Genomic DNA, 22,881 nt, shown 5'->3' with positions numbered 1-22,881 from the left:
CCTGATAATTTACTCACCCCCATGTCATACAATATGTTCATGTCTTTCTGAAAATAAATTAAGGTTTTTGATGAAAACATTCCAAGATTTTTCTCCATATAGTGGACCTCAATGGCCTTGAAGGTCAGTTGAAGGTAAAAATTACAGTTTTCAGTGATCCCAGATGAGAAATAAGGGTCTTATCTAGAGAAACTATCGCTCAAAATAAAAAAAAATTATACGTTTTAACAATACATGCTAAATTGTCTAAACTAAATTGTCATATACAATATGCTAATGCAAGTATGTAACATTAAGTTCAAACTTTAACCTGTGGAGGGCAAAAAATACACTTAGCAGCATCTACACTGCTGGAATTCTAATAGAGAAGAAGAAGAGAACTAGTTCGAGATGAGCATTTATTGTTAAAACTTATATATATATATATATATATATATATATATATATATTTTTTTTTTTTTTTTTTAAGAAAATGGTCAATGGTTTCTCTAGATAAGATATTATACCTCGTCTGGGATTGTGTAGAACTCTATGAAGCTGCAGTGAAACTGTAATTTTGACCTTCAACCGTTTGGGCTCCATTGAAGTCCACTATAAGGAGAAAAATCCTGGAATGTTTTCATCAAAAACCTTAATTTCTTTTTGACTGAAGAAAGAAAGACATGAACATCTTGGATGACATGGGGGTGAGTAAATTATCAGGAAATTTTAATTTGAAAGTGAACTAATCCTTTAAAGCAAGAAACACCTGAAATATTTCCAAATACATTGTTAGTTATGTATTCTAAAAGTAACAGGAATGAATATGTACTGCCTAACGAAATCAATTCCATTCACAGCTCTCTAAATAATCAAATTATGGTCATATATCATTTATTTATTATGTTAATTTTGAAATATTTTGTAGTCTGCAACCATCCCCTTTTCATTACCAACATGAAAAAAACCAGAGAGCACCTGCTGACGTCATCCGTGTGTTTTTATTATGAATTTTTTGAACAGATTATTTCTTCAGACGGTTATCAATAACAATCAATCCATATAATCCATGTCATTGTGTCTATAAGTATAGTTAATTGTCCCAATGGTAACCATTGTAATAATATAGCTTATTAATGCAAATTTATCCATTCTTAATATCACACTGCAAAAACTGACAGGTTTCCACTGTACACTAACACAGACAGAGAAATAGTCACGGGAAAAGAGAGGGAAGTGCGAGCTGGAAGGAGGGAAGGGGTGGCACAGTTGTACATTCAAAAACCAAAAAAGCAGTGGCAGTATCTAAAGAGTGTAAGGATAGAGAAAGGACAAGGGAGAAAAGAGAGCGGGAGGATGATGGCAGCGTGAACGTGTTCTAGGCATAACAATAATGTGCCTTTCTGTTTCACTGTGGATCAGATATTAACAAGTTTTAAATTACACAATTGAACACACAATTAAATAGACATTCATCAAGCCAATCATTACCGCTCTTATTACTAATACTATTATTGTCATTATCACTGTATATTACCAGTAGAGATATTAGAAAAAAATACCTAGCCTAGCCTATCTGAAAGTGCAAAGACTGAAAATGAACGCAAATAATGGAACAACAAAAAAATGATAATAATAGTAGTAGTCATTTGTATTTACATACATTTAAGTACAATCAAAACTGCCCAGGTTGAGCTAACATTCTGTTACAGCAGAGGGCATTGCACTGTACTGTGTTTATTGTGAGGTTGTGAGAAGAGGTGCACAAAAGTTTTGTGTGTGCGTGCGTGCGTGTGTATTGTGATGCTTAAAAGAAAGCACTTGCATACCTAGCTGCAGTCTATCACTATTACGAAACACCTTTACTGACTAGTCCTCTATATCTGTACATGTGAATTTGTTCAAGGAATGTATCAAGATTGTGCAGAGGAAATACAGCTTCTGACATTATATTAGTTACAAAAGGCCGTAATTTAAAACATTCGGAGTCAATTCGTTTTTTATGAGTAGACAATTAGTGTTTTCATTGTGTTTGATACAGCGATGTGAGCACATCAATTGGAAAGGTTGTAGGATGAATGAACATACTTGTGCCATTAATAAATACTGGGATCTGGGTCGAGAGTGGCGAAGAGGGAATGCATTGTGCATTGTGGGAGCGTACATTCCAGAGAGAAGCATTGCATTCACAGAGGCTGAGATCCTATAACTGTGTCACAGGTGTGTTAGACACTTTTTATTATCTTTGATGGTGCGTCTGTGTGTGTATATTCCTGTATTTTAAATGAGTGGGTGAAGTTTTAGAATGTGGGCTTGGCTTATTGGCTCAGTAGCGTCTGGGGGCGGAGTCTCTTCCCTCTTTCTTGATGATGATTCGTTGGTCATCACTGGTATCATCGGGCGAATCCACTACTTCTTCCTCATCATCACACTCTCCTTCAATATCTGTTGCAATGCCCATGCGGTTCTCGTATGTCTGAGAGAGAGAATAAAAAGAGAGATGTGTAAGATAACACACACATCAGTAATAATGCTGATACACTACAGTTCAAAGGTTTGGAGTCGGTAAGATTTTTGAAAATAAATTAATAGTTTAATTCAGCAAGGAAGCATTAAATTAATCAAAAGTGACAGTAAAGACATTTATAACATTACAAAAGATTTATATTTGAAATAAATGCTGTTCTTTTTAATTTTCTATTCATCAAAGAATCTTGGGAAAAAAGGGAATCATAATTTCCACAAATATATTAAGCAGCACAACTGTTTTCAACATTGACAATAATAGGAAAAGTTTTTGAGCAGCAAATCAGCATATTAGAATGATTTCTGAAGGATCATGTGACACTCAAGACTGGAGTAATGATGCTGAAAATTCAGCTTTACCATAACAGGAGTAAATTACATTTTAAAATATATTAAAATCGAAAACTGTTATTTTAAATTATATTTCACAATATTACATTTTTTTTCATTATGTTTGATCAAATAAATGTGAGCATAAGAATTTTTTTTTTTCAAAAATATAATTTAAAAAAGTACCGACCCCAAACTTTTGAACAGTAGTACATATCTAGTTTTGGATTCATACCTCCATTGGGTTCACAATGATGGTGAGGGCCGAATCATCCCATTGGTTACTGCCCTCTTTGCCTCCGCCTCTTGCTCCTTCACCACGACGGTGGATGGAACGGATGCGGAAGACACCAAGAATCACCATGACAACCAAGAAACCCACACACACCATGATGATGACAGTTGCAGCTCCTGGAACAACTGTACGCATGAGGAGAGAGAGAGAGATTATGATTATTCTTTATTTTCTATAATTTTTTAAAGGGTTATATCATGAGGAATAAAACCTTTGAGATTATACAATTACAATATAATGTGAGTTTCAGAACTCAAAAATAAGTCAGAATTGCGAGATATCAATTCGCAATTGCAAGAAAAACAAGTCAGATTTGTGAGATAAAAAGTCGCAATTATCTTTTAAGTAGTTTTATTCTGTGGTAGAAACAAGCTTCCATAAATAACCCTTTAATCACCAAAAATGTATTTTATTTAGGAGGAAAATTAGATATATCTGTATATATAATATATATATATATATATATATATATATATATATATATATATATATATTTTTTTTTTTTTTTTGTTTACATATTCCAGACATGTACCTGAGTTGCGGTGTGGGTTGGGGAGTGTGTGTCCACTCAGTTCTCCAGTGTGATGGGATGGGTGGAGGAACTGCTGCTGAGACGCCAGCAGGTGAGACGGATGATACAGACTGTCCAGAGAATGCAGAAAGTTTACCTGAGCAAGTGTAGGAGAAAACAAAAAAAGACAGTGAGATTTGTGTGTTAATTATGTATCAAATTAAGAGTGTGAACTTTCAATGCAAAGTGTTGTGTACTGGGTTAGTGTGCTGTAGGCCAGACTGAAGGATCCATATCAGTGTCACGTGTTCAGTGGTGTTATTACCTCAAGCGTGAGCTCGTTGCTGGTGTACCGGCCGTTCATTTCTGAGCACGACAGACGGAACCTTCTTTCAAACCGAGCAGAGCCCTTTGCTAAGCGATAGCGAATGGAGCGCAACACATCCTCATACACAGAGATAGACTCCGCTCCTGAAAGAGAGAAAAGGCCTTTTTAATTGTAAAATATAAATAAGAATGCATTCATTATGTGATTCTATGATTTGCATTTATAGCCCTAAATGTGTTCATACACTAAAGTAACACTTAAACACGTATAAATGTTTTAAATTATTTAATAAAATATTAAACCAAATGGCATTTATTTTCAAGAAGCACAAAAACTAGCACAAAACACTATTCAGTATAATAACTTACATATATTGTTCAAAAATAAGACAAACTTTCTCAGTGATGGCAATGTAAGCTGTTAAGTTAATGATGGAAAAATTACCAGTGATGGCAATGTAGGCCGTTGTGTTAATGATGTCCAGCCCCCTCTCTCTTAACGCCTCCATGTCAACCAGAAGCTCCTCTCTTTCTGGGTTTAGCTCCTCCCCCAAGGGCTGGACTTCACATCCATCCAGAGTGTGAGCAACAGCATCTGACATCAGTGCTGATAAAGAGACAGAAAAAGATAGGATGACTTTCTAGCCTCTGGCCATAACTGAAGTGAGAGGAGAGCAAAGTTCTGTCTCCTGTATTGCACAAGCTTAAAGTTACAGATAACAGAACGAGTTAGTTAACATGTAAGCAGATAAGCATTTCCATTGCTTGTTTTGCTCACATATTCTATAGACAGACAACGCTTGCATACTAACTTGCAAATATCTGATGATGGACTGACCTTGACTTCTTTAATAGAAAACATATCTATGCTGTACCACCTCCAGACAAAACCAAAACAAGCTCTGCAGACCTTTTGTTCTTAGTTATTCATCAAGTTGAGCCTCTGGCCTATTACAGGGTCTGATGTGTAGATCATTTTCCAGAAGTAAATGAATAGAATCCATTTTGATAAAAAGCCCTTATAGAGGTCATCCATCAAGCTGTAGGTTCATAGATTACTGTTTTAGGTGAGATGTTCAAAGCTTACCTCCTCCTTCCATGCCCTGAGCAGCTGTGTTCACAGCGTGAGACAAGGAGCAGACAATACGGAGCTCAGGAAACAAGGGAACCCCTTGAGGGCCCTCAAATTCAGCGGCTGGTCGGGCCAGGTGGGGTCCCACCCCAGACAGAGAGATCTGCGGGGCGTCAGGCTGGAGCACGACCAGGTAACCCTCCAGCTGCCTGAGAGAGAGACAGCTCTCTTCACTGAAACACCTAGAGAAGGATAAAGACAAATATGATGATTTAAACTTAATAAAGCATCTAAATATTTTGTGTCATTTTTCTGGAATGCTTTATGATTATAATGTGTTAAAAGTCAACACATTTAATAATGCTTTAGGCTGACTTGTCTAATATAATAATGTAATATTTTTATTTGGGGTCTTTTCTAATGTATAAAATACTGATCTACACCACCATTCATAAGTTTGGGGTGTGTTGGAATTTTTAAGGTTTTTTTAAGAAGTCTCTTCTGCTCACCAAGGCTGCATTTATTTAATCAAAAATACGGTAAAAACAGTAATATTGTGAAATATTATTACAATTTAAAATAGCTGTTCTCTATTTTAATATATGTTAAAAAGTAATTTATTTCTGTGATGGCAAAGCTGAATTTTCAGAAGTAATTACTAAAGTCTTCAGTGTCACATGATCCTTCATAAATCATTTTAATATGTTGATTTGGTGCTCAAGAAATATGTCTTATAATTATCAATGTTGAAAACACTTGAAACGTTTGAAATATATGTTATGGTATGCTGGTGTAGAGAAGAGGCAGATACGGATTTCCACAATTGCACGTAGTATTTAATACATAGAAGGCAAGGAGAACCAAACATACACGTTATACAACATTCAAGACGGACGAGGAGTGAAGGGAGTGAGTGCAATATAAAGGGAGTGCTAACAAAAGAGTCCAGGTGCAGGTGATGAGTGATGATGAGGAACTGACGAGGGAAGTGAGTGCAGGTGTGGAGAACAGGAGGATTCTGGGAAATGGAGTCCAGGGAAACAAGGGATCTGTAACAGTACCTCCCCCTCCCGGTAGGCGCGTCCTCGCGCCGTAGATGTAACAACCGGGAGGGGGGCGGGCGCCCTGGAGACCTCAAACCGGAGCAGGGGAAGGAGTAAACTGGAGTGGAGGTCTCCAGGGCAGGTCCAAAAACCATGGCGGGTCAGGAGCCGTGGGCAGCCATGGGGGGTCAGGAGCCGTGGGCAGCCATGGCGGGTCAGGAGCCGTGGGCAGCCATGGCGGGTCAGGGGTTGAAGGCAGCCATGGTGGGTCAGGGGTTGAAGGCAGCCATGGTGGGTCAGGGGTTGAAGGCAGCCATGGTGGGTCAGGGGTTGAAGGCAGCCATGGCGGGTCAGGTGCAGCGTGCAGCCATGGCGGGTCAGGTGCAGCGGGCAGACATGCAGCGGGCATACATGGCGGGTCAGGTGCAGCGGGCAGCCATGGCGGGTCAGGTGCAGCGGGCAGCCATGGCGGGTCAGGTGCAGCGGGCAGCCATGGCGGGTCAGGTGCAGCGGGCAGCCATGGCGGGTCAGGAGCCGAAGCCTTCGAGGCGTTGAGCCCAGGCGTCGCTGAAGGACTGGCGGGTGATGGCGGAACCGAAGGCTCCGCCGACCGAAGCGCAGCCGGGGCTCCAGAAGGCCGCAGTTGAACACAGACGACAGACAACAAAGTGAACACTAGGGGGAGTGAGGAAGCCAACTGGAAGCGAGGGACGGAGGGACGGAGCGGAGACGGAGGAGTGCAGTCCAGAGGGGAAGGCAGGCTGACGAGGGACCAAGGTGTGAACGGGGGCCGGATGGAGACTTGTGAGGCTGGAGGACTGATGGGCAACGGTGGAGCAGAGGGAGGTTGGAGCCAGGGTGTAGGTAATCGCCCAGAGGTCCGAGGTGGAGATCTGGGCGAGGGGGCTTGAGGTGAAGGTTCAGTGAAGACAGACATGGGAGGCGGGAGAGGGAGGCAGGGAGGGAAAACAGTCTTTGGGCTGGAGGGTTCAAAAACACAGTTCATAGGAGCAGTAGGTTCGGCGGCGGCGGCGGCTGGAGCGGCTGGCTCGGCGGCGGCGGCTGGAGCGGCTGGCTCGGCGGCGGCGGCTGGAGCGGCTGGCTCGGCGGCGGCGGCTGGAGCGGCTGGCTCGGCGGCGGCGGCTGGAGCGGCTGGCTCGGCGGCGGCGGCTGGAGCGGCTGGCTCGGCGGCGGCGGCTGGAGCTGAGGGCTCGTAGGCGGCGGCTGGAGCTGAGGGCTCGTAGGCGGCGGCTGGAGCTGAGGGCTCGTAGGCGGCGGCTGGAGCTGAGGGCTCGTAGGCGGCGGCTGGAGCTGAGGGCTCGTAGGCGGCGGCTGGAGCTGAGGGCTCGTAGGCGGCGGAGACTGGAGAACTTTGCTCGGCGGCGGAGACTGGAGAACTTTGCTCGGCGGCGGAGACTGGAGAACTTTGCTCGGCGGCGGAGACTGGAGAACTTTGCTCGGCGGCGGAGACTGGAGAACTTTGCTCGGCGGCGGAGACTGGAGAACTTTGCTCGGCGGCGGAGACTGGAGAACTTTGCTCGGCGGCGGAGACTGGAGAACTTTGCTCGGCGGCGGAGACTGGAGAACTTTGCTCGGCGGCGGAGACTGGAGAACTTTGCTCGGCGGCGGAGACTGGAGAACTTTGCTCGGCGGCGGAGACTGGAGAACTTTGCTCGGCGGCGGAGACTGGAGAACTTTGCTCGGCGGCGGAGACTGGAGAACTTTGCTCGGCGGCGGAGACTGGAGAACTTTGCTCGGCGGCGGAGACTGGAGAACTTTGCTCGGCGGCGGAGACTGGAGAACTTTGCTCGGCGGCGGAGACTGGAGAACTTTGCTCGGCGGCGGAGACTGGAGAACTTTGCTCGGCGACGGAGACTGGAGAACTTTGCTCGGCGGAGACTGGCGCTGCTTGCTCGGCGGAGACTGGCGCTGCTTGCTCGGCGGAGACTGGCGCTGCTTGCTCGGCGGAGACTGGCGCTGCTTGCTCGGCGGAGACTGGCGCTGCTTGCTCGGCGGAGACTGGAGAACTTGGCTCGGAGGGGACTGGAGAACTTGGCTCTGCGGAGACTGGAGCAGAGGGCCAATCCATGCCCTCAAACACAATTAAAATCCCCACAGGCACTGGAGCTGGCTCTGTGGGGACTGGAGCTGGCTCTGGAGATACTGGAGCGGGCTCTGGAGATATTGGAGCGGGCTCTGGAGACACTGGAGCGGGCTGCTTCCTCCTCCGCTGCTTTCTGGACCCAATTGAGGAATGTGGGTCCAGCATGGGGCAGGCAGGGAGTTTGCTGGAGGGGTATGCGGAGGAAGACGGAGGTTGACTGACTGGCCCGGCCAACCGTGTTTCTGGATGGACTGGACGACAACACTCATCCTGAACCTCATCTACAAAGAATTTGGAGCCATTTAACCACAAAATTAAATTGATAGTTTCACTTAAGGAGAAACAAAAAACAGGTTCATCAAAACGGATAGTGTCATCATCCAATCCATCCAAAAACAGGGAGATCAAAACTGCTTCAGGCCAGTCAGACAAATAAGCGATCTCAACGAACTCCTCCACATACCTCTCCAGCGAACGACCTACCTGCAGGAGCCCGATAAGGCGATCGCTGGCTGTCAGGGTGAGAGGTGTTGGAGGAGCTGGATCCAGGGAGCTGGGGAAAGTCTCCATTTTTTTTTTTTTTTTTTTTTGTGAAAATCCAACTTCTTGGGTCCGTCTTTCTGTTATGGTATGCTGGTGTAGAGAAGAGGCAGATACGGATTTCCACAATTGCACGTAGTATTTAATACATAGAAGGCAAGGAGAACCAAACATACACGTTATACAACATTCAAGACGGACGAGGAGTGAAGGGAGTGAGTGCAATATAAAGGGAGTGCTAACAAAAGAGTCCAGGTGCAGGTGATGAGTGATGATGAGGAACTGACGAGGGAAGTGAGTGCAGGTGTGGAGAACAGGAGGATTCTGGGAAATGGAGTCCAGGGAAACAAGGGATCTGTAACAATATATATATATATATATATATATATATATATATATATATATATTTCAAACGTTTCAAGTGTTTTCAACTTGTTTTTTGCCCATATGTTGGCGAATATGTGCAAATTAATCTGTTCATTGTGAGCAGCTGGTTACGTTTATCTACGGCTGATCGTTGATGCTACAGCTGCTCATCACGACCCCTTGACTTGATATCTGGTAACAGTTAAGTAAAACCCTAATATACATGCTTGCCAAAAAACAGACAGAGCTGTTAATAACAAAAATGGTTTTAGTTAAATTACACAATTTTTACAGATTTTCATTACTCTGCACTTAGCAATTGAATGTTTCCTCTCCTTCTCTTTAATTCACTTTTTTTCAGTATATTAATTTCAGCTTAGGCAGTTGAACACAAACTAACCTACTGTTGGTCACTACAGTAAATAAACTTTCTGACAAAATGACAAATAATATTGAGTTTGAATTCATAAGACATTAGATATGATGGTTAATCTGAAATGCTGAAGAAAGATCATTATTTCAGCGTGTGAGTTGTCATGTACCTGAGAGAGGTAGTGAGTTTTAACGGACGTACACCAGGGGTGGCAAATCGTAGAGAGTTCCTGTAAGTCACCTGCTGAACAGCACGGTTGAAACTTTCAATGTCGTCTCCCTCTAACACCAGCACAGACTGGCTAGGGTTCACATGCACCTGAGGAAAATAAACTGGGGTTAGTAAAATAAAAAAAAATAAAAATAAAGCTAGTTTAAACTTTACAAGAATATTCCAGGCTAAAATGCAACTTAAGCTCTATTGACAGATTACTACAGAAAATAATTTCAGTTAGACAAAAAACATTTATACTAGTGCATTTAAAATGGAAGCCTTTGGGAAGACTTCTTTGCTGTGTTATGGGTAAAAATGTAAAGTTATCAAACTGTAAGTCATAGTTTGAATGTACCTTCATGCCTGAGCCCAAAGTCTCAAGGTCTCCGAAATCAAGCCCCTCTCGACAGGCATACAGACACTCCACTACACTGTGTGGCTCCACATTTCCTGGACGCACTGTTACTCCTGACAAAAGCCCTTTGTAACCACTGACAAACTTCCCTGTGGGCCAAAATGAGAAGATATACAGTATATATAAATATGAATCGATACAGACTCTTTTACGAACATTAAACACATGCTGGCACTTAATTGAGTCTCTCTATTGATCCCAGAAGGCTTTTGAATAACAAATACTTGCGCACCCCCATCCACACACAAACATAGGCAAGTTCTCCTGGTGTGCACCTCACCTGTGTCTTTACTCTCTGGCATGGTGTTGTTCACAATGTCTTTCGGTTTCTCTTCTGGCTCTACTGGGAGGAATAAGAGAAAGGAAATTGATAAAAAGCTGTATTCATTCATTTTAAAGGAATAGTTCATCTAAAAATGGAAAGAACTGTCATTCTTAACTCACCTACATGTCATTGAAACCTACATTAACGTTCAAATGTCTTTTATGATCGCTAAGTCTGAATTTATTTGATCAAAAATACATCAAAAACAGTAATATTGTGAGATATTACAATTTAAAATAACTTATCTATTTTAATATGTGATTGCAAAACTGAAGATTCAGCATCATTACTACAGTCTTGAAGTCACATGATCCTTCATAAATCATTCTAATATGATGATTTGGAGCTCAAGAAACATTTCTTACTATTATCAATGTTGGAAACAGGTGTGCTGCGTATGATTTTTTTGAGATTATAAAAAATAGAAAGTTCAAGAGAACAACATTTATTTGAAATATAAACCTTGGTAACATTATTAATGTCTTTACTGTCACTTTTGATCAATTTAATGTATCCTTACTGAATAACAGTATTATTAATTTCTTGAAAAAATTTAACTGAGCTCAAACCTTCGAATGGTAGTGTGTTTTCTGTTATTTTTTAAATAAAAGTTCTTCATATCACTTGCTATATTCTAAGGCTTCTGAAGCCATACAAATTCAATTTTGGCATCAATGCACCATTTTTGTTCATCGGGATGCAGGCTAGATACAAACTTTTGTGGAGTGAAGATTATCAGTGTAGCGACTTCAATTTTCGACTGTTTCAGGAAACTTCTACTTCTATATTTATTTTATTTGATGGTGTTTTTTATTTTTTTGTCTTTATTGAGTCCCTAGTCACTATGGTTTTATATAGCTAAAGCTGTGTAACAATAACGAGTACAGCACATGGATTGAAATGATACGAGGGTAAGTAAATAATGGCATAATGTCATAATTAGTCTAACTATTACTTAAAGCCTCAGCACAGTGTCAAAACATCATTTTAAATGGTGACCCAGTTAGCAGAACAGCAGGAGATTGAAAGCTTGGGCATCTTTCTACCACACACACACACACTATATGAGTGCCACAGTGTGTAAGAATGGTTCTGTTTAGCTGAATAATATATGAGTCTATAAATAGCTGAAACACACAAAGTCTCAGAAAAGAACATGACTAAAGATTTCTGCTCCACCTACTGATGATCTTCACACTAGTTGAAAATTTATCACATATGACTAACTGTAAAATTACCCCAGCATGCTCCAATGACCAGCCGTTGGTGTGGTGCAGGGTTGGGGATAGCTCCGTTGTCATGGATGAGTGCAGGGTCAAAGGTCACTCCATCCACATAGAGTGTGACTGAGGGGAACTGCACACTAAGGGACAAGTGATGCCACTCACTGTCACACACCTGTCAGAAGCAGAGGTCAAAGTTCAGCTAAGCTCTAAAACAAGGTGTACACATCCACATGTATATTTATATGATGCAAAACAATATGTTAGTTCCTGTGACAGGTTAGTTTACCTGTTCCAGTTTCCAAAGGAATTTGACAGGTCTTGCGGCGGACACATCCGGCCAATAGAAGAGAGAGAGACGACAGCCATGTACCGATAAAGAGTAATGAGAGTATGAGTCATCTGGAAATGAGATCAGAACACTGTTTAGTAGAGCAGCTCAAATATGGGGTGTCATAGGTACTGGTACTTAAGTGCCAAGTTTCATTGTCAAAAATGCTTATCTTGGTATTATTGATATGTATCAAAATATTAGATTTGTGCACTAGAAACTGCAGCCAAATACATTGTTTGCATTATTTTTCACATGAATAATTAGAAGCAATGCTTATAAATACTTCAAAAAGACTACATTCCATTGTTTTTTGTTTGTTTGTTAATTATTTTAATATGTACCCTACCGTTTAAACATTTGGGGTCTGTAAGATTTTATTAAGAAATTAATACTTCAAAACTAATTCAGCAAGGATGCATTAAATTTATCAAAAGTGGCAGTAAAGACATTCATAATGTTACAAAACATTTCTATTTCAAATAAACTCTGTCCTTTTGAGTATTCTATTCATAAAAGAATCCTGAAAAAAATTATTCCACAAAAATATTTAGCAGCACAGCTGTTTTCAAATTTTTATCATTTTTTGAGCATCAAAAATCAACATATTAGAATGTTTTCTGAAGGATCATGTGACACTGAAGGCTGGAGCTGAAAATTCAGCTTTGCCATCACAGGAAAAAATTACATTTTAAAATATATTAAAATAGAAAACAGTTATTTTAAATTGTAATAATATTTCACAATATTACTGCATTTTGTTTTATCAAAAATCTTACAGACCACAACATTTTGAATGGAATAGTAACTTTTTACATAAAAATGTGTGGTCAACAACATATTCTTTTTTTCTGTGGTATTGAATTTTACTGACACTAGTTTCAACTACTGAAATATTGGCATGATGACAAAGCTAGCATAGACTGACCATTCTTTACAGTGCTGCAGACAATAGTCTCCTCCTCTTTACGGGTTCCTCTAGCCTGATTGGCCGGTGGTTGAGCGCTGGCACCTCCTCTTCGCATCCACAGCTGCAGGGTGAAGTGGTCGCCGGATACTGCTGAAGCAACTGAATCAGGTACTACAGCAACATGGGTGGAGCCATTGAAGGAGAAGACCAGGGATGAATCAGAGGATGGTAGAGTCGGCAGTGCGGCGGTCCAATTTGTTGCAGGGGATGGAGGTGGAAGGAGGTCGACTTCACCCCTCACAGCACCTGAAAATGTTAAAAGCCAACCAATTATTGATTTGAAAACAGGGCTGGTGTCAGCAAGAACAGCAAGAACTATGGAATTATTGAGTACACCCTAATTTGACGGGATTTGCATCCTGCTGTTAATCTGAGGAGAACGGAATGATTTGGGACATTTTCCCATCTGCTCTAAATGAGATGAACAGTTTGGCACAACAGATAAACTCCAAGTCCTCAATTTTCTGTCCGCTAATCATGTCTAATTGTAATGAACGAGGGTCTGCCATCATCAAATTCAAACAGTAGATAATTTATCGGAAATTTTTTTTTTTTCCCAAATCAGAAATTTACACCATTTACAAACGTACCACAGAGTCTGCGCACAGATCGATCGGAGTAGCTGTCCCTGTCACAGCCCTTCCCAATATGACCCGTCTGAAGCTCAACAGTAGCCTGGATGTTCCAAACTGTCTCCTCGCAGGTTTCTAAGTGCAGGTTCGGAAAGAGTGGGATACTGCCGGAACCAGGAGTATACTCAATGCGCTTTGTCCATCCTGTGATTCAAACACACATATAATAATATAAAATAACATATATCAAGACATAATGTTATCAAATTTTAATAATGGTCGATTCACAGCCAAATTTTTATAAATAAATAAATACCTATCCAGCCTGGCTTGCAGGAAGGTTTGACTGTGACTATGACCTGAGCATCAGCCTGAGCTCGATTCTTCCCACAATCAAATGCTGTCACCCAGAAACTGTGGACACGCTGGCGTTTGGAGTCCAGTGGCTCAGTGTTCTTTATGTTCCCTGGATTTGTTAAAAGATAGAGAGATGTTTATATAGCTGGCTAGATAGGAAAAATAAGCACAGAGAATGTTAAAATATTTGAAAGCCAGAGGCTTTGGTGACTGATTGGAAATTATAAACCCATTTGAATAATGCCAGGGACACTGAGCATATGATAAAGAAAGCAAAAGCATCAAAAGCAGCTGAAAATGAGAGCAAAAACAAAGCAATGAAAGATGAGAGTGACAGGTGAAGGCCGACAGTGGACTGGAGGAGAGAGAGAGAGTGAGAGAGACTAAAAGAACGATATTGAAGTGGCACAATAAATAAAAGGATATTCACACAGTGGTGTCTGGTACAGCCTGAGTCTGACTGACCCTAATTAGGAAACCAAACCACACACACTACAGCAGAAAAATCTGCAAAGTCATGGCTAAAAGGAGGACTTCTCTCCCTTGTGCGCCTTCCTCAATGTATCTTTCTCCCAAGTTTCGGTTTCTTTCCATTGGCCAGTTCCTTCTTCATCAGCATTTGTCATGTTACAAAATGTCGGCTATTGATCGCCTCCTCCTCAGTCTGTCAATGGGTGCTCTGATCTGTTTTGAATGACCAGGAAGGGTGACTATCTCTCAGTCTCACTGCAAGAACTGAGATGTTCAGAGAACTTGGATGTTACCCTAAAATCCAGCTTAACATCGACATGCCACTTCTGAGATAATCAAATTTTTGGAAGCATTGTACAAAATGATGATTATAATGTTATATATTACAATAATATTATGGGGGTGAATGTAACAGCAGTTTTAAGCAATTTTAACACCCTAAAAATGAAATAATATTTATCAAATGTGTCTTAAATAAACAAGCACATATCAAAGTAACAATATTGCTGCTTAAATAATATCATATTATTAATAATGCTCTTTAATTTTCACATTTACACAGGGACCTACATTATAATTATCTGAATTAAGGTATAGTTCAGCCAAAAATGAAAATTCTGTCATAATTTAGTCATTTTGTAGAATGTCGGTAACCAAACAGACCACTGGCTTCTATTGTAGTCATTTTTTTCATTTTATCTTCTTTTATCTTTTATGTTTCACAGAAGAAAGAAAGTCATACAGGTTTAGAAGGACATAAAGGAAAATGAAAGAGATTTTTCATACCTTTAAATCCTTTTTATTAAAATATGTTGATAGCTAGTAAAAAACAGCCTTCACCTACATACTTCAGAGAAAAAAATGTTCATTATGCGTTTTAAAGGTTCATTTTTTAATTCACTCCAACAGTTTTTTTTTTTTTTTTCATAATTAGAGTTAAATTGCCTCCAACCTCACAGCCTTGATCTTGTATGGAAGCTACTGGCGACAGCATAAAACTTTTTATTCATGTTAAATATTAATCATCAACCTGGAGATTAAATAGATATTAGCTTGAATTTAAAGACATTAAAACACCAGACTAAAATATAGAACAATATTGTATTAAAAAAACCTGTGTATATATAGCTATGGAAAAAAATTAAGAGATCACTTAACATTGATTTCTGAACTTGGAGTGGTCTCTTAATTTTTTCCATAGCTGTATATACAGTATATATATATATATATATATATATATATATATATATATATATATACACTGTATATACAGTATATATATATATATATATATATATATATATATATTAGGGGTGTAACAATACATCGTTGTAGATCGATACATCGATCTAATGTCTAACGATCCGATGCATCGATGCAATGCTTAAAAAATCAATACCTGTGGGCTAATTATAGAGGCACCTTTGTTTTAACACTCTCCACATTTTCACACAATATCAGTCTATGCATTATCGCCAACGCGTGCATTCTCATTTAAACTAGCTTTCAGAACTTGGGAAAGACACTCGGGACAGTAGATGGAACTGTCACTGAAAGAACTGCCGCATAGGAGCATGACTCTGTTGCTTCAAGCGCATCATTTTGCACACGGGATGCGCGCAAGTGCTTTGTGCCACTCTGTATTAGAGAATTTATATTAAATTTGCACAATGAAAGTATATTAATAGCCTGTCTTGTTTTGTCCTACCTATAATATGTTGTTGCTTCATTAAAAACCTGCGCTATACATTTAAAAGAAATGTCTTTTAATTATGTGTGTGTGTGTATGTATTCCTTGTTTATCAGTTTTTTGACATTACACATTTTAGCACAGAACTAAAATACTTTCTTGACTGTTGTCATGTCATAAGCTGTCATTAGATTACCGTGTGAATTTTTTATTTGTGGATGTCCCAATCAGGGTTCAGGATGTGAAATTTTGAAATAAATGTTTGTTATATATTTCGGTTGCAGTTGTGAGTTAATAAAAATTTAACTGGCTGTGTAAAATAGGCTCAAAATATCGAAATATTGATCGAATCGTATCATAATCATATCACAGAACTTTTTGAGGTATTGGAAAATATCGAATCGCTAGCTATGAGAATCGATATTTTATCGAATCGTGATGAACTGTCCGATTTACACCCCTAATAAACATATATATATTCAAACCAATATCTATTTAATCTCCAAATTCTGTATATTACATATTATATTGTGTATTATATTATGATGTATATATATCACATATATTAAAATCACTATTTTTGTTAAGTTGTGCTGAGTAAGCGGAGTTAGTTCACTCCTACATCAGAAGTGTATTTTGAGGAAGTGTACTGCGTATCTGTGTTTTTCAATGCCATGAGTTGTAGTTCTCACCATCGTTATCAATGGTGAAAGGGACGTTGGGTGTGATGATGTCATAGAAGCAGATCTGGCTGTATTGAGGGGAGCAGTCGGCATCCACGGCTTCCACCCGCACAATACGATCAAACAGGCGACCCTCAGGCACAGACGCCTCGTACCGACGCTCCACAAAGACAGGAGAGAACTCGTTCACGTCATTTACACGAACGTGCACGGTGGCCCTTGGAAAAAAAACAAAAAAAACAGTTAAGAGTGTAATTTAGAATCTAAAATGGAGAACAACAAAATGGGTTTTTGCATGAATTTGCAAAACCCAGATTTTTAAGAAAACTCCAACTGAATTTAAAAAAAAAATCTCTCACTTGTGGGATTTCTTGCTGTTGCTGCCGTCAGGACCTTCACCACAGTCATACGCCTGAATGGTGAAGCTGTGCTCCTTCTGGCTTTCACAGTCCAGAGGCTCCTTGGACCGAACCAGACCTTCTCCAGTGGAGCGGTCCAACACCACGGCCTCAAACTGTGCTGAACCAGAACCACCTGGTCCGTTGTGAACCCTAAACCCACAGATCTCCCCTGAAAAGAGAAACAGAAGTCTGCATTGACTACATCTGAATAAAATGTATTTGTACGTGACAACCCTTGAATAAAATCCTCATTTAAAATGCCACAAGTGAAAAAACATTAATGTGTGAAATGATGTGAAAAGGGCTGCCGAGTGTTCTTCTGGAAGTAAACACTTGTCTGCGATCAGGAAGTGCTGTCACACATGACACGGCACTGTGAATGTTAGCTCAGCCTGCGGAGGGGGGAGGTCTGTCAGCCTTAATCCCTGTGTAATTCTTGTAATTTGTGTAAACATAACATGTAATTACTCACCGCAATACTAAACTAGCTGCCTCCCCTTCAAAATAACCCTTACATCAAACCCTTAACTAGACCCTGTCAATTGGAAATCCACTAGTAATATGATTATGCAAAACTAGTGTTTCCTTTTCACATTTCAGGCGTAAAAGGTTATAACTACCTGTGCGATATCACATTTATCGTTGTTCAGTGAATTTTCACAAGTAACATCCAGGAATTTCAATAGGAATCCATGAGATCAAGAATATAATGTGAGGACAAAGGATTTCCCCAAGCCAATTTCACTGCATTGACCAACAGAAAACTGCTTGGTTTGAAAGTGACTTCTGAGTGAGCTGTGCTATTGACAATAGACAATGGACCTTTTTTTGCCCACTAAACTTTGCTCATGTAACCTTAAGTGGATGAATCATCACAGCATGACTATAACACGTAAACGTGCGACATTATCAGCATCTTTACCGGCATAGTGCAGCGGTGCGTCTTTATCCAGGGCGAATAGAGGAGGGTTGAGGAGGACAGTATTGTCGTTTTCCATGACGATCCCTTGGTACTCCGTCTCGATCCATGGCTTGTGTTTATTGGCTGAGAAAGAACAATCACAAAAGCAAGGGACAGGTGTGAGAGAGACAGGAACAATCTGTGATTCAGAACAAACTGTTATTTTTTTTTTTTGACAAGACTATTTATAACACACCGTTATGAAGGTGAGTGAACAGAGGTTCAAAGACGAACACAAGCAGACCAAGTCGAAGGGATTTGCAACAAATAAAAAAGTTGTGCTAATATACATTAGTGGCAGATGGTGCAATGGTTCGACCAGCTGTATGTATGCATAACACTTGCACATTAAGTTACAAACATACCCATATGGGGATCCACCAAAACTGTGTGATGGACACACACACACACACACACACACACACACACACACACACACACACACACACACACACACAGAGTATGCTATGCCTCACTGCTTTGCAGAGTAATTAGGTGTAGAGATGTTTGGCCTGAACGCATACCGTGAGGTATATTGCGCCTATCACTCAAATGCAGACAGATAGCTCTCTGTGAACGCTCAAAGAAAGACAGAACCATGCAAACCTACATCAAACTCCCTGAAAATGAGAACTCTTCAACAATAAGTGTGGGTCTTTCTGGCTGCATTCCCACTACATTATCTTAAATTTCCAATTTTTATGTCTAGCAATTTAAACATTTGGTTTTCTCTGAAGTATTTTGCATTGTTGTTGCAAATTCCGCAGATCTGTCAGTGAGATAATGTTATCTTGTTTGTTAACATTGGGGAGGTTTTGTCAAATTTGTAAACATGAATTCTGATAGTCTTAAAAACATTAAGTATGAGTTGAAAACTGCAAACCAATCATATTTTTGCATTTGTATGCCATTGTTTTCCAGTGTGTTTTATTTGTGGAGTATTGGTGTTACATTATAGCTGTGTAATTTCAAGCAATTGCATTTATTTTTGTCATATATACCATTCAAATTTTGGGGTCAGCAAGTTTTTTTTTTTTTTAAGTTACAGTAAAAAAATTACAAAATTGCAAGAACAAAACAATTGTAGCAATTATATTTCAAATAAATGCTGTTCTTTTAAACTTCATATTGAAATTATATTCATATAATTTAAATCAAATTTACTATGATTTAATCCAAAGAATCCACACACACACAAAAAAAAAAAATGAGGGTGAGGGATCATGTGACACTGAAGACTGGAGCTTTGCCACCACATGAATAAATTACATTTTACAATATATTAAAATAGAAAACAGGTATTTTAAATAGTAATTTTATTTCACAATATTACTGTTTTTTTGTTATTTTTTATTTTTTTTACATACACTCTAAAAAATGCTGGGTTAAAAACAACACAAGTTGGGTAAAATATGGACAAACCCAGGAGGTTGGGTTAAAGGGCACCTATTATGCCCTCTTTCACAAGATGTAATATAAGTCTCTGGTCTGGTCAAGTTTCATACCCCACAAATTTCCCCTATTTGGGAGTGAGCAAAAACATGCCTTTTTACTATATTATATATTGCTGGCTAAAAAAATAAATCCAAAATTGGTTGAAAAAAAAAATGGCTGGGTAAAAACAACCCAATCCCTGGTTTTGTCCATATTTAACCCAGCATTTTTTAGAGTGTATAAATGCAGCCTTGGTGATTAATTGAGCATAAGAGACTTTAGACTTTAAAACATTAGAAAATCTTACTGATCCCTAAATTTGAATTGCAGTGTACATTTATATATTAAATATATCAGCATGCATGTAAACAAATATCAATTTAATGAACTATTTTTAAAAAACTAAACCATATAAAAAAATAAACATTTCACAAGTTCGCACTTAAATATTATCAGATAGTATAGAATATTATGTGTATTTGGTGTGCTGTCCAAGGGGAGGGCTCCGAGCTTAAAATCTGGCCCAAACCCAGAGCACCCCCCACCACCCCCCAATCCCTGGCTGCGACAGTAAAAATAAAGAGTGAGGAGTTGGGGTGGAGAAGGGATGCTGGAAAACTGTCCTGGAACAGAGGTAAGTCGGCTGTATATAAGTCTCCTTTTGCACTGATTTGGTAGATTATCTGAACATGCTACTCCCGAACTTTTTTAATACAACATAATTTCTAGCAAATACGTATTGTTAAAAATAAAAATCATTCCTTTGCGGTTGTGCAAAAAAAAGTCATTACTACTAATCATTATTATTGATCCCTGCTTCATTAAAATGACTGGTCATATGATATTATCCTATTATTAGACAGTTTTGTTGACCACTAACCCAATGCACCAGTCTTGCATGTAAAGATTTTTCATGTGTGGCTGCATCATGACCAACTTGCTCTCATTTTTCAAGTCAGTCTGTGTTTTTTTGCCATTTATCTCTCTACCTATCCCTCTGTCTCCCACCCACCCACGCCTGCGTTCCTCCCTCTCATCCCTCACTCAGCCATATAACATTAATCTGAGCATCAGACCACTGGATTACTCCTCGGATTACAGAATGAGAGACAACGCTTTGCATCTCACTCCATTCATCACACGTGCCGCTTTCACACACTGACCAGAGCACTTTGAACGACTCTGACAACAGCTGCGACGGAGGATAGATAGAATGGGCTACGTACGTCTGTGATCACAGACGGAGAAACATTAGCCGTAAATTAAGAAATATAGCATCTCCGGTTTCCCACATCTCTAAAAATAGCTGAGACGAGAATAGATAAGTTTCACCCTTTTCTTCAAGGACAAGAGTCGACCTCTCACTCCTCCTCTCTATCTCAGAGAGATCCTACAATATATATCCAAGCATCCATTCTGTCCTCCTCCAAATTTTGCTCTCCCACCAGTTAGTCTCTGCCAATAGCTGTCATCTATTCACTCCTCCTATCTTTCAGTGTGTCATTCTGTTTTCTTATATTTTCATCATGTTGTCTCTTCCCATGTCACCTTGAGATGCGGCCTACCTTTTGTGATCTCTACAAAATCTACTGTTGTCATTCACACAGGAGGCGAATTTACATTTTATACTCTACAGCTGTAACAACATACAGCAAAATGAATCAAGTGGCTGGTTTCAATCAACTGTATGTGCCAGAGCTGCCAGCAAAAATGTTAATAATACACTCATTCGCACTTAATCATCAACACAATGCTCAATATCAACATTCAAAAGGATGGAGGAGACTGACCTTTGTTGCCATGGGCAACCGAAGTCAAGCAAAAGAGGAGAAAGGAGAGAAAACTCATTCTGGCCATCTGAGGGAGGAAGGAGGGAAAGGACAGAGGGAAAATATCATGCATTAACCTGATATAAAGCAGTTTAAGATAGAGGACAATGACTGAGACAGAGAGACAGACATATCTCCTTGCTTGCATTTCTTTAAACCTAAAGACAAATACTACGCTCTGGTAAATGTGAATATGATATGTAACATCCTTGACATCATCTTTGTGGCCTAGTATGGCCGAGTAGGTCTGGTTTACATCTAAGATACATTATCTATAGTCCATATTTACGAGTGAAACCCAACACTCAATAAAACCTTTATATTAAGCTATTTGAGTGCGCGTGAAATTGATAAGTCTGCGCATCCTCGTTAACACGCGCATGCAGGTGTATCCCCGCGACTGTGCGCGCGGACGCGGATATCACATTGGCAGGTTTGTTCAAAGAATATCAAATGTGATTCATTACGCATAACATCTGATTTGAAAAGATGTATATATGCCATTTACATACATCAATATTCGTTTTTAAATCTTCATGATTAAAAGCTGCCAACTTGAATGACGAACGGATATGTGATATAACCTACTGGTGTTTCAAACGCGTTATTATTAAAATGACCGGCATTAAATGTGTTACAGCTCACTCATATATCTATGCGACAAACATGAATCGATTTTTTAAGCCTGTAAATAAATTCAAGCGACCTGAAATCATATATTTTAAACATATTTAGATGTATTAACCCCTGTCGTAAGCGCAAGAACCGAATCAGAAATATCATTTTGGGATCAAATGTACGTTACCGTGAGGTGTGATATGGTACCCTGCTCAGTCTCCTCTAGGCATCCGTCACACGCTCACACCTATGACAGCCTGATGCCCGCCGACACACGAGCACACCGAACGCAACGGGGGGAGCGATGGGGCCTCCGGTGCCTCCCGAAATTATTTCAACTATGAAAAGGAGCGAACTTGAATTTGAAGATTAAATACCAAGAAACCAATGCCCCCGTTTTCGGTGGACACCGTGAGAAAAAGACAGTGGTTATATCTCCTCCCTCTCGCAGTTTTTTAACCCGCCCACACTGCGTCTCTCTCGCTCTCAGGACTCTCCCCCGGTAAGCGAATTTACAAATCCTACTGCGACGAAGGCTTGGTTCTTAATGTTCACAGTACAACCCTCCGCCATTGGACGGCTAGAATGTAACTAATTAATATTCATTAGACAGGTCGCGTTCATTGGAGATCAATCGCGTGACGTTATAGCCGATTAGTTAATATGCAACAACCAAATCGTTGCTATAGGAAGCTACCAAACGGCATTAACATAAACTATTTAATATTAATAAGCTAAGCATTGTCAATAGTAGGAAACATATTTTTTTGATTCCGATTAGCAGTCCCTAAGTCAGCGCGATGGCTGGCTGTGAGATACATCTGGCTGGGAGGGAAGCATCTGGAGGGCTCGTGCATACTACTACTTATCCTCAAACCACACATTTATTCCTGCTTCGAGTCCATAATGATGGACATTTGCG

At 40.0% G+C, this 22,881-nt stretch overlaps 1 protein-coding gene across 4 annotated transcripts; it reads right to left on the bottom strand.

The window, feature by feature from the left end:
* Positions 1–970: 970 nt before the first annotated feature.
* Positions 971–22,427, bottom strand: clstn3 (calsyntenin 3). 4 transcript variants are annotated; one of them, XM_067403356.1, is made up of 19 exons: positions 22,147–22,427; positions 21,303–21,369; positions 18,040–18,162; positions 17,076–17,286; positions 16,726–16,934; positions 13,832–13,981; positions 13,534–13,719; positions 12,902–13,189; positions 11,932–12,044; positions 11,658–11,817; positions 10,375–10,437; positions 10,035–10,183; positions 9,636–9,784; positions 5,056–5,282; positions 4,414–4,575; positions 3,967–4,112; positions 3,663–3,798; positions 3,071–3,255; positions 971–2,455 (listed from the first exon to the last, which is right to left on the bottom strand). In XM_067403356.1, the coding sequence occupies exons 2-19, from the start codon at positions 21,367–21,369 to the stop codon at positions 2,306–2,308; spliced, it is 2,874 nt and encodes a 957-aa protein (XP_067259457.1). In that variant the 5' UTR covers positions 22,147–22,427; the 3' UTR covers positions 971–2,305. The 4 variants fall into 4 exon arrangements, with proteins under 4 accessions (XP_067259457.1, XP_067259472.1, XP_067259466.1 ...); XM_067403371.1 differs by having other exon boundaries at positions 10,375–10,434; XM_067403365.1 differs by having other exon boundaries at positions 22,167–22,427.
* Between the last annotated feature and the right edge of the window lie 454 nt (positions 22,428–22,881).

The sequence above is a fragment of the Chanodichthys erythropterus genome, chromosome 2 (assembly GCF_024489055.1).
Source record: "Chanodichthys erythropterus isolate Z2021 chromosome 2, ASM2448905v1, whole genome shotgun sequence".
NCBI classification, from domain to species: domain Eukaryota; kingdom Metazoa; phylum Chordata; class Actinopteri; order Cypriniformes; family Xenocyprididae; genus Chanodichthys; species Chanodichthys erythropterus.
Note: the sequence above shows the minus strand (reverse complement) of the source record. Positions and strands in the feature narration are given on the sequence as shown.

Bases quoted from the DNA above. Each gene is read 5' to 3' on its own strand.
- clstn3 (XM_067403356.1), bottom strand. From the start codon at position 21,369: ATGGCCAGAATGAGTTTTCTCTCCTTTCTCCTCTTTTGCTTGACTTCG. The intron at 12,045-12,901 runs GTCAGTCTATGC...TCTCATTTCCAG, and splicing joins CTGCAGCACTGTAAAGAATG to ATGACTCATACTCTCATTAC. The intron at 2,456-3,070 runs GTATGAATCCAA...TCTCTCTCTCAG, and splicing joins TCATTGTGAACCCAATGGAG to ACATACGAGAACCGCATGGG.